Raw genomic sequence first — 11,709 nt, forward strand, 5'->3', positions numbered from 1 at the left:
CAATATTGATGGTGATATATGCGTAAAACCCCATCGGGCTCGGAGACGATGTCGAGCGGAGCCAGGCAGCGTTCGTAGATTCAGTCGGTATTTAAGGAGCACGTACCACAGGTGCGCCACGCAGGGAAGAAGGCGACATCGGTCCTGATAAATGCGCCTATTCTTCGGCACATGGCCACCTCAAACAGCAGCGTCCGTATCATCCTTAAGTGTTTGCCGTGGATCGGGCGTTGGTCTAACCAACTTGAGTCGGTGCAGAAGCCGATGTCATCGGCTTTCATGGGGACGTTGTTAAAATCCGACACATAGTCGAAGGAAATTTTTCCGTCAGTAGACAAAACGGACGAGCCCTTCATGACAACTGACGTTGTCATCCGTAGCTTGTTTGTGCTTTCGCTTTTAGATATAGCGATATTGGTTAAATAAAGTTTATCTTCCGTCGCGGGCGTATGCGCTTACGTAGGCGCCGAAGTGGCTGTGCTCGCAGCTGTGGTCACGGAGGTAGCAGAGCCTGCTGGGCAACCTCATTTGTGAGCGTCTTCTCTGACGAGCTCATTGCGAAATGGGCTTGGGTCGTCGAACGTTTCGACGGTCTCGTCAACCCTTTGACTGGTGTGTTAAGATGTGACAGGGCCAAACAGCACCTTGCGCTAGAGGCAGTTGGCTTCCGAGAGTAAACAAACTCTCAGTGAACAAAAGGTCAAGGCCCCCTTTGGCCTAAGGGGGCGAAATGACCAATTTAAGGTAAGTTGTAAACTGAATATATTTATAGGTAGGCTAAGCTTGCGCTAATATACAAACTATAAGTCACCTATAGAAAAGGTATTTCATTAACCAATGGTTGGCCTCTGACGACCCTGGTACCGTGTACCAAATGTCCCGAAGTGTGACGTGTCACACTTCATGTAACTAGGGACACACTTGGTGATACATACCCCGTTACATCCCCCGCTTAGGCTCGGTTTATTGACCAATCGTAATGGGGAAGTGTACGTCACAAACTGTCATTTTCAAAGTTAAAATACATCGATTGGGCTGCGCGAGCGCGGCGGGGGCTGATTATGCAGTTAGAGTCTCGAGCAGCGGTTGATCGTTTTTCTGCTTGGTCTCCACGTCGACCTTTAGCCAGTTCCATGGCACTACAAAAGGCGGTACGAAAACACGCTCCAAGGCTGCTGCTGGAACGGCGCAAGCCAAGAGTACGAAGCATCGCGGCAACGGCTCTGCACTCCAGGAGGCTACCAAGGAGGCATCGGAGGCGATCGCTTCATCTCGTGATGCGGCTGCAAGCAAGCATGCAAGCAAACGTCGCAGTCCGTCACCTCCGGTCTCTCCAGACAACCGGGAGAACCCGCGGCTCGCTGAACGTGAGCTCTATTCGAGCTGTGGGGACGAGGCCGAGTCCAGGAGCACTCACGATGCTCCTGTGGGCTCCGTGGAAGGGCACACTTCAGTGATGACGACGCCAGCGTGCACTCGACGAGGAGGAGAAACCTCTAAAACATCTCTCGCTCGCCGAGGGCTTGCGCCTGCTAAGGCCACCCAAGTCACAGCCGAAGAAGCCAAGTCCATAAGAAGAGCACGGCTTCGAGTCTCCCCTTCGCGAGGAGAAGGAGACTGGGTACTCCAACCGGAAACACTTCGGCTCCTCGGATGAAGAGTAGGAGGGTGGGGGCTATCCATGAGCCTCAGGAGATCACAAACGACATCGACCAGCAGGAGTACTTCCAAGCTGCCCAGCGCATGCGTGGGGGTCCGGTGGTGGCACCCGTCTATCAGGGAGCTGCCATTAACTCGGGAGGTTATTGGCCTATCGAAGGCAGCTCTGGGGCTGACCTCTTTCTGGAGATCCTCGTTGCTCTTCGTGGATCTGTCGGTGGTCTCAACTTCTAAGAGCGTTTACGAATGTGCCCTGGTCCAGAAGGAGAGGTTCGTCACCGACAACTTAGAGGTGGCCCGGTGCTTGCTTCTCGTGCGGCATCGAATCCCTCTGAAGGACTTCACGACTTGTCGTGAAAGAAGCTCGAGAATCGGGGTGGTCTCTACCCTCTCTAGGGGCTACCCCTGGATTCTTCCCGAGAACCGTCTCAACTGGAACTCGTGTGAGGACATGTTCTGGCCTGGGGTGGATTCTCTCAAGTACTCACCCTCGTAGTTACGGCAACTCCATGAAGATCAGCTGCTGTCCCGCATCCAGGACCAGCATGATCTTCGTGTCCGGTTCGCCCACTTGTTCAGCAAACGCATCCTGCCAAGGGAGATTCTGAAACGCGCGGCTTTTACCACTCATGATGTGCGCGGGAACGGGGTGACGTCAACATCCGTACCCCGTTCGCGCAAGAAGCCCCGGACTACTTACGAAGCTTCTGTCGCTTCTGTTCTCAGATTGCGACATCCTTTAGACAGTCTATCAAGAGCCGTTCAATCGTCTCCCACGAGTTATCGGAGTGGGCATAACCCCTTCGCTTCACGAGGTGCTACCGCATACCGCGACGCCGTTTCTCCTGAAGAATTCGCTCCACGTGGTTGTGGACAACTCCGTTCCGGTCAAGCAGAATCTTGGACGGATCATCATCATGAATGGTCGATCGAGTTGCAGGCAACTTCCCAGTTGATACCTACCGCGCCAAATGCCTTCCGAAGCATCTTCTTTCATTTTTGAAGAGCAGCTCCAGCATCATGAGGACGTCAATCTTGGAACGATATCGTCGATGGCTAGGTCTCGTTCTCGAAGCCCACCGACAAGAGTAGCGAGACGGAAACCTCGGCAACTTGGCTGGTTGAAACCGAGTTAAGTGGACGTGAAGTTTCTGCGCAAGCGCAGGCCAATCGGCCTGTCGCTTGAGGATGGGATTGAACAGCTGCATCCACTCATCATGCTGCATCAGCAATTGTACGCGGTCGAAAACGCGCTTGGTGGCTGGTGTATCGCCGTTGATAGGTGGTCGAGGTGCCTTCCGCAGTGCGGAATGCTTTGCACTCGCCTCCGAAGGTTTCGAACCCTCGGTTCCATCGTCGTATTCTTCATAGACCGGTTCTGGTCCCGTAACGTCGTCTAACTCGTCGACGAGGGTTCTCGAATGGGCCTGGTTGCCCCGCTCAGCCCTGATGATAGCGTGGCTGTCTCCAGTATCGCTACGCCTGGCCCAGGAGCCGGCATTTTGGCTTCGTAATTGTCGTAATTATGGGCGTCATAACCGATGTCCGCCTCGTCCTCGAAGCTCATGGAAAGGTCGGTGACGGTTGCAAACCGTGCAGCTGACACGTCCGGCTTTGAACTCTCGTTGCGAGCTCCGCCAGATTTGGCAGGCGTAGCTGGTTCCGTCGGTTGTGCGTGTGCCATGTTTCTTGTTTTCTAATTTTGCTTCTTTTTCTCTTGGTAGCTTGTAACCTGGAAGGCCATGCAAGCCGTTCACCATGGACACAATCTGTTCCCAGGTCGCGGCACCAGTCCTGGGGTTGCAATCCCCACGTGAGGTTTAGCTACAGCAGTAGTTATGAAGCTCCCACAGCAATACGTCTGCTAGGATAGCAAACGATCGTTCGGACGGACCTGAAGACCCCAGTTTTACCCTTGCAGCGGGCCAGACTGGACCTTGTAAACTACTTATATAGGCCAACCATTAAAAATAGGATCACGCTACTAGCACGAACAAAGCTAACAGGCGTTATGAATCACTGTGGTCCCAACTGCGGGAGGGTATCAGGCAGGGTAAGACTTTTACGAGGGCACCAAGTGTTCAACACTCGGTATACGAGGGATGTAATACAATCACCCCCAGTCGTGCAAATAGGCAACAATAATCTGTCACGTAACCCCCCCCCGATAGTAATCGGCCAAAACACACACAGTCTCTTGGCCATGCCGGATGCACATTCGCTACGGAGCCTTGAGCTCACCGACAGGCATAACACACTTAAGCAAGCTTACCAGACGCTCACCGTGAAGCTGGACGTCGCTCTGTGTGCTTGAGTGGAAATTCTGTACTGTATTTATGTTTGCCCTTTCGGGCCTATTCCTAATAAGAAGCCCTAATCATGTATACAAATATCAAGTGAACTATGATCCGCCATGGATCTTCTTGCACGTCAAGCGTCGTTTGCACCGTCGCATAAGCATCACTAACTGCTCACACCCTGTCCCAGACGGTGAACATGCCTTCAGTGAGTCGCTGAGTCTTCCGCAAACTCATCCCAACCGCCACCGAGGGTTCGTACCGTAGATGGTCAGGTCTTGGCCGCTGAATGCGAATCCGGCCAGTCCATTATTAATATTAAGGACAGCCTGGATTCAGTGACATCTGGGTCGTATCCAATATCCGTTGAATGCTCGGAAGTGACACCGTCGAGTCTCTTGCACGTTGGGGTCATGGTTCGTCGCGTGACCGAGGGTTCGTCGCCTGAATATCTTGGGCGGAGCCGCATTTTTGCTGACGGGCGATTATCCGCAACCCTGGAGAAATCACTACACCACATTCGTGACTAGCCGATGGGAGGGGTAATGGGCTTCCATATAAATTGCGCATTGCTCGTTCGATGAGTGCAGGTTTCATTTTAGTGAATGTTCAAGCACACAAACAAGGTCGCTCCTCGCAACTTCAGTTACATACGCAAATTGACCGGTTTAGTTTAAAGGCGATTATTTCGATAACTCTGAAAGGTGAATAAGAATATGTTCGTACGCGTATTATCGCATATGCACTAGAACTGAGAGTACCATCAGCACGGGGTGTATCGCGCTGATCACGTTTAGCGCGGCGATCTCGCAGAGCACTGGATACACAGACGGCATTGTACCCGATATGGCTAGACTCGGTAAGAAACAATGCCTAATAGCGACTGTGTGGTCACACAGGGTCAGCTGGATCCGCGCTCGCAATACCCGCTTAAACACTTTTAATATGGACATGGTCGATGCGATAACCGCCACGGAAGGCCTCAAAGCGCTGATGGGAATACAATAGCCGCTCGCATTGCTGGAGAAGCTTCCAACAAATGCGGTCCAAGATTAAAGAGTTGTCACACACTCAGGCACTTTTCTTTTAGCCGAAGTTCTCTTCGACAGATTTCATTGACCGCATGACAGAAACCAATGAAGCTGGCGACTTCGTCGTCAATATTGATGGTGATGTATGCGTACGACCCCATCGGAATCTGGAACGATATCGGGTGGAGTTTGTCAGCGTTTCCAGACACAGTTGGCATTTAAAGAGCACGTACCGCATGTGTAGCACGCAGTGAAGAAGGCGACATCGACCGTGATGTATGCACCTCTTCTTCGTCACGTGGTCACTTTTAACCTGGAGAGGCTGGATCATCCTTAGGTGTTTGCCGTGGTTCGGGCGATGTGTAACCGACTTGGCGTCGGTGCAGAAGCCGAGGGGTCATCGTCTTCCATGGAGACGTTGTTAACGTCCGACCCATAGTCGAAGGAAGTGTTTCCGTCAGTAGACAACACGGACGAGCCCTTAATTACGACTGATGTTGTCATCCGTAGCTTGTTTGTGCTTTCGCTTTTAGATATAGCGATATTGGTTAAATAAAGTTTATCTTCCGTCGCGGGCGTATGCGCTTACGTAGGTACCGAAGTGGTTTTGCCCGCAGCTGTAGTCACGGACGTAGTAGAGCCTACCGGGGCAATCTCTTTCGTGAGCGTCTTCTCTGACGAGCTCATTGCAAAATGGGCTTGGGTCCTCGAACGTTTCGACGGTCTCGTCAATCCTTTGACTGGTGTGTTAAGACAAGTAAGTTTAATCTTGGCAGGGGAAGGGTGTAACTGGGTAACAGATAAGTGGCTACATTTAGCCAGTGGCTACATTTACAATTATAAGTACCAATTGGCAACTGGTCTGCATGCTTTCATTTGTAAATTAAATAAATGGAATTTCCAACAAGTGGTTGACAGAACGTGTGCAAAAACACGTTAAAAAAACACGTTCTGTCAACCACTTGTTGGAAATTCCATTAATTTAATTTATAAACAATATTTATTAACAGTAAAAAAACAAATAACAGTTCTGATGTTACCGTAAATCAGCTTTCTTTCCTTATTTAAAAGATTAAATATTTTCGATCGAAAGTGTTGTTAGCAAGGGCTCAGCTGTACTTTAAAACATTAGAGCGTTTTTAGTAAAAACTTTGTACAGATATTATTAAGTACTGTTTCTCAGCCGCTGATGCATCAAATCTGTCATAAGTTGCGTCTCTTCTACGTTTTAATTAATCAGATAAAGTATAGCCCAATGCCTTTATTACATGTAACCGGCCTCCCGAGATCATAGCATATTATGCTCCCGTTCGTCCGACGTCTGTATAAGACACGGAGGAGAATTAATAATGATTAGATGCAGTGTTTGCTAAAACCAATTTTTGGTCGTAATCTTTGGTCGTGCTAACGATCTGGTGGGTCAAAGATTGCATACTGACTTCGTCCATGTCGGCGACGCGTCCTTAGACTGGTCTTATTAGAGTGGTTTAGCAGCAGGAACTTGTGTGAGTTGTAGACTATTAATAGCGCCAATCACACAACCCTAATCACACTGCCGCACACGTTGGTTTGCCAGCGAAGCATTTTGCAGAGCGAACGCGAGCACTTATCCGTCCTTGGTGTATACTACATTTGCAAAGCACACAAGCCAGTCAAGGTGCTCGAGGAGAGCTCTCACAGCGACCGCCCTGAACCTCGTCCTCGTCGAGGACGCCGCTGTGCTCTTCGCCAAATCTCCTATTCCACGACCAGTCCTCACACTGAAGGGCAACTTCAATTTCAACGCATTAAGCGACGGAGACTGTCGTTTTAATTTCCGATTCTGGAGGCGTGACGTAATTCGGCTGCACAAGGCGCTGCGGCTTGAGGAAGACTACAAGCTACCGAGCCGCCTTCGCGTTGGTGAAGTCGAGGGGCTCTGTGTGTTGCTGCGCCGGCTCGCGTACCCTGGACGGTACGGGGATCTTGCTGTGATGTTCGGCAGGTCGCCCAGTGCGCTGTGCCTGATCTTTCGCTTCATGGTGGACCTAATCTACGCTAAGTGCAGCAAGCTTCTTGCACGCGGCAGTCCTATCGACAGGTGTATCGGCTTCATTGATAGCACGGTGCGTGGCATCGCCCGACCAGTGCGCAACCAACGGCAGTGCTATAATGGGCACAAAATGCACTCAAGTATACAGTATTCGGATGTTAAAGTGCATAGGTATACATTTGTATACGACTTGTAGAAAGCTTATCAGTCGTAGCTACATCACTTGAACGAACGTGTGACGCTCGTCTCTGGCAATCCTCACAAAAAAAAACGGGCGTCACACGTTCGTAGCTTTCTGCTAAACCACTCTATTCATTGCCTTGGAGCGAAGAAATTTTGAAATGACAGGCTTATAGGTGGGTTCTTTCGAGGCTTCTGAGGCGAGACCTTGGTAAAATACCGGTACTGCAAGCATGTCGTGTAAAAAAGTAGCTTGTTCACGTGATATCAGACTCAGGCTGCGTACAGTACGCAATGATACTGCGACATTGTCGCAGTATCATTGCGTAGAAATATTCAAGATAAAAAAACTTGAGGTGTTGGACCAGATATTGTACGATTGACTAGGAAATAGTCAATGCGTGTTTCCTCTAATTATAATATTGCTACCGCGCAGCCGCACCTTTGGCTGTCCCGATAAGGGCACAAAGGTACGACGTTTGCATCCTTGTATTTCTACAACATTTGTAGTATTTGCATGATTTAATATCAAAGCTCTTCTGACGAACGATGAATAAAGACCTCGATCTACTGTATACACGGTACCGCATGACCCTGCTACTTGCAGTGCATAAGTGCTATTAAAAAGAAAGAGCGAACGCTAAATAATAATATTTGACGATGCTTGCGACCCATTCCTTCCGTTTGCATGCAGTGTTTGTAAACATCCATGACATCATATGTTTTTTTAGCTCATAATGTGGGTTTTATACTTCGAGGGGGCTGGTGCTGCTAGGACGAGGCTGCTGAGTCTGATATCACGTGAACAAGCTACTTTTTTACACGACATGCTTGCAGTACCGGTATTTTACTCGTGTGGTCAAGGTCTCGCCTCAGAAGCCTCGAAAGAACCCACCTATAAGCCTGTCATTTCAAAATTTCTTCGCTCCAAGGCAATGAGTAAGACCAGTCTAAGGACGTTTCTCAACTGCTTCGTACTGCTATCGATTCTTGTCCTTCTGGAACCTGTCGGTGGTGGTCCAGTGTCAACTACGGTGTCCAACAGGAGCGTCCTCTCAAACGAAACTTCGAATGGCGCTGTTAACGCTGACATTAATCGGATGCAGACATGGTCAGCAAAGGATGATGAGTACGACACTTCAGAAGAGAGAGTTGACATCAAGGTGCCTGGCGCAGAGAAGCTTAAAGGTTTAATCACGTCTGGGACTACAAAGCTGAAAAAATTCGCAAGCAGGGTGAAGAATAGACTGGCTTTCAACAACCAGAAAGGCACCGAAGACAGCGTAGCGAAGCTCGGTGTCGGAGCAATGGAGTCGAAACGTACAGACACTGCGCTCGCTCAATCTGTGATCACCATCAACAATAAAAGACCTGAGCTGAACGAGGAGGCATTTCATTCAGCACTGACCGCTAAGTATGACGTTGAAGCCCTGACCAAGATACTGGTAGACGCACAGCGCCCAGGCGCATCGAAAGTTGCTACTATGGTTGAAGCCATCCAGTTCGATAACTGGGTTACTCAAAAGAAAACGGCGGGAGATATCTACAACCTCCTGAAGCTAAATGTTGAAGATGTTGATGTTTTGGTAAACCCATTGCTGCCCACCTGGATCTCGTTCGTGAAGACCAAGCTCAAGGAGGATCCGTACGATTTCTTGCTGCTCAAACTGGCAAAGCAGTACGAAGAAGACGCACTACATAAAAGGCTGATCGCAGCCAGCACTACGGCCAGTACGAGAGATATTGCTAGCGGTTTGGAGTTTGCGCAGATAAAGAAATGGCTGACCACAGGAAAAGCGGAAGATGACGTCTTGAAGATTTCACTTGTACCTGCCGACAAGGAGCTCGGGCTCTTGAAGCACCCAGCTCTACAAACCTTTATCTCCTACGCGACTAAGCACCATACACTGGATCCGTATGAGTTTTTGGTACTCAAGTTGGCGAAGAGGCACGGCGAAGACGAACTACCTAAAATGCTAGTTAGGGCGAAGTCCGACTCTGATTTGGTATCCATGGCTGTGAAGCTGGAATCGACGCAGTTTAAAATCTGGAAGGAGAAAGGTAAAACGAGCGATGACGTTTTTAAGATGCTTCGTCTAGACATTGACCAGAGTATCGACACACTGAAGAGCCCAGGCCTAGTTTCATGGTTCTCGTACGTGAAAAAAATTAGCGAAAACCCGACCGAAGTGCTGTACCGAAAATTGGAAATACGTTTTAGCGATGCAGAGATACTGAAGATGTTTTTCGCTGGGAGGAAGGACGGCACTTTAAAGTTTTCGTTGGGTCCAATGGTCCGCTTGATCAAAGGCAATTGGCTGGGTCAAAAGAAAACTGCAGAAGATGTCTTCACCGATCTCTCCCTACACAAAGATGGCATTAATTTTTTTGAAAACCCGATACTGGTAACTTGGTTCACCTACGTAAAAAGTATGCACAAGGAGGAAGCAGACAACGTGATGTCGTCGGTGATGACGAAATATTACGACGATGAAACACTGAAGAAGATGGTTACCCACAGCTCGATAACAGGGAATCTTAAAGCCACGGCAGCACAAGTGGCGTCTGCACTGTGGTTGCGCGAAGGAATGCCAGCACACGAGGCCTTTAAGCTGTTGAGGCTAAGCGGGAAAGGCGACAACGCTTTATCGGATCCCGCATTTGGTACATGGGTCTCATACTTTAACAAGTTGCAAGGCAAGAAGATGAATCAAGACGAGTACGCTATTATAGCGGAGCTATCAAAGCATTTCGATAATGATCTGGATCTCGCACGTGCACTTTTTGCTGTGGCTAACAAAAATCCTGATCTGAATACAACACGAACGATCACCAGCCTGCAGAATCTACAGTTCAAGCAATGGATTTGGGAAAAGCATTGGAATCCGAAAGAACTTAGCTACGCCCACATGAATGATCCGAGGTACTTGGGTGTCCATCTCAGTTTCATCACCTTCTTCACAACCACACGCGGAAGTTAGTGGAGGGGCTAGCGAGGCTTGAATAACAAGGTTTACATCTTCCTAAGTACTACCTCCGTTCGGAAAAAGATAACCATTAGTTTTTTTTTGCGCAGCGCTCCGCCTCGTTTATTTGAGCGTTTATTAATTTGTGAGAGGCTGGCTAGCTAGCTTTATGACCGAGAGCTGACAGTGAGAAACTAAGCAAGGCACAGGCGTTCATGCTCCGCCGTGCAACTACAGATACAAAAACGGATCTAAGACGGCAACTACATCGCCACATTCTGTAGGGGCGCTCAGTGGGGCTTCTGGAACTTCAGCGGTAGGCGGTGGGGGGCTGCTCGCTGCAAGAAACAGCATGTACGCGTTAGCATTGGCGAGTGAGATAGCGTCACAAGGCAGTGACGTAGGGAGAGTGCCAGCTCGTACTTGCTTGTCCTTGTGCCGGAGGCGCGCCAACTTGTGCGTGGGTCTGTCTGAGCGCACGCCGTATGTAGCCTTCCTTGATCAGCTGCTGAACCAAATAGCAGCTCATGTTGGACGCGCGCTGAAGCAGATGCTGGTTTTCGCGCTCATTGACAGGAACTGCAGCGATTCTCTCGCACAGCTCAACTCGATGCACCTTCTTCCTACCACATGCGCTCTTCCTTGACTTGACCACGGCTGCTACTCGATCTCCCATCGAATTGATTCCACGCCTCCAAATTCGTTCGACAACTTGGCGGCCCACACGGAAGTACGCTGCAGCCCGAACGATCTCTCCATGTTTGACCACTTCTCCCACGCTGCGAAGCAATAGGGTCTCCCAGACGGCCTGGCGCTCACTGTCTGTGATGTCCCCCAGGTGCCAGTTTTCAAAATGAAAGCTGGGAAGTCTGGTCCCGAAAGCGCGGGAGATTCGAAATCCAAAAAGTGATCGGCATAGAGAGGGTATTTTGTTGGGTAGGCTGTAATATAATTTGAAATGGTTATCTTTTTTCGAGCGGAGGTAAATGCTTCTCTGCAATTGTGAGTTATACAATATAAGAGGTTACATGTACCAGCCGATCCGGTGCCAACTTGTTGATTTAATCATTCCCGCACCCACTCTCCAATCTGTTGACCACCACGGGACATTTGATTATTGGACGCGGGAGACTACATGAACGAATTGCTGCTTTGTAAGCATTTGCTGGTGTCACTTGAAGCTTCATGCCAGCTGACGCAAACCCCATGTTGTACCGATACCCACAATCGGCCAGCACAGTATTAATACCCCGCACCCAAAAGTCTTGCAGAAGCCGGCTCGAATGCCCATTTAGGCACAGAATAGGTTTTCTAACAGAAAAATGTCGTCCCTTTGTACACGGACCAATGCAAGTCACACATGCTCTTGTCGGTACAGCACAGCTATTAATACTGTGACAGTAAGTGTGTAGGCAAATCAGGTTTACTTTATCATAAAGGCTCGAGTCGAGCTGACACTGTCAGCCCTCTACCGTATGGGACCCATAATGGGTAGAGTCCACAGTAAACAGTGCTCATTCGCAAATATTCAGGCGGTGGAGGCC

At 49.4% G+C, this 11,709-nt stretch overlaps 1 protein-coding gene across 1 annotated transcript; it reads left to right on the top strand.

Moving 5' to 3' along the window:
* Positions 1-6,287: 6,287 nt before the first annotated feature.
* PITG_04269 (RXLR effector family protein, putative) lies at positions 6,288-10,112 on the top strand (the record flags this gene model as incomplete). Its single annotated transcript, XM_002905876.1, has 6 exons — positions 6,288-6,310; positions 6,816-7,092; positions 7,376-7,410; positions 7,636-7,669; positions 8,306-9,918; positions 10,052-10,112. 6 exons carry the CDS (start codon positions 6,288-6,290, stop codon positions 10,110-10,112), a joined length of 2,043 nt encoding a protein of 680 aa, XP_002905922.1.
* Between the last annotated feature and the right edge of the window lie 1,597 nt (positions 10,113-11,709).

This window comes from Phytophthora infestans, genomic scaffold (assembly GCF_000142945.1).
Source record: "Phytophthora infestans T30-4 supercont1.5 genomic scaffold, whole genome shotgun sequence".
Taxonomy (NCBI): Eukaryota; Oomycota; class Peronosporomycetes; order Peronosporales; family Peronosporaceae; genus Phytophthora; species Phytophthora infestans.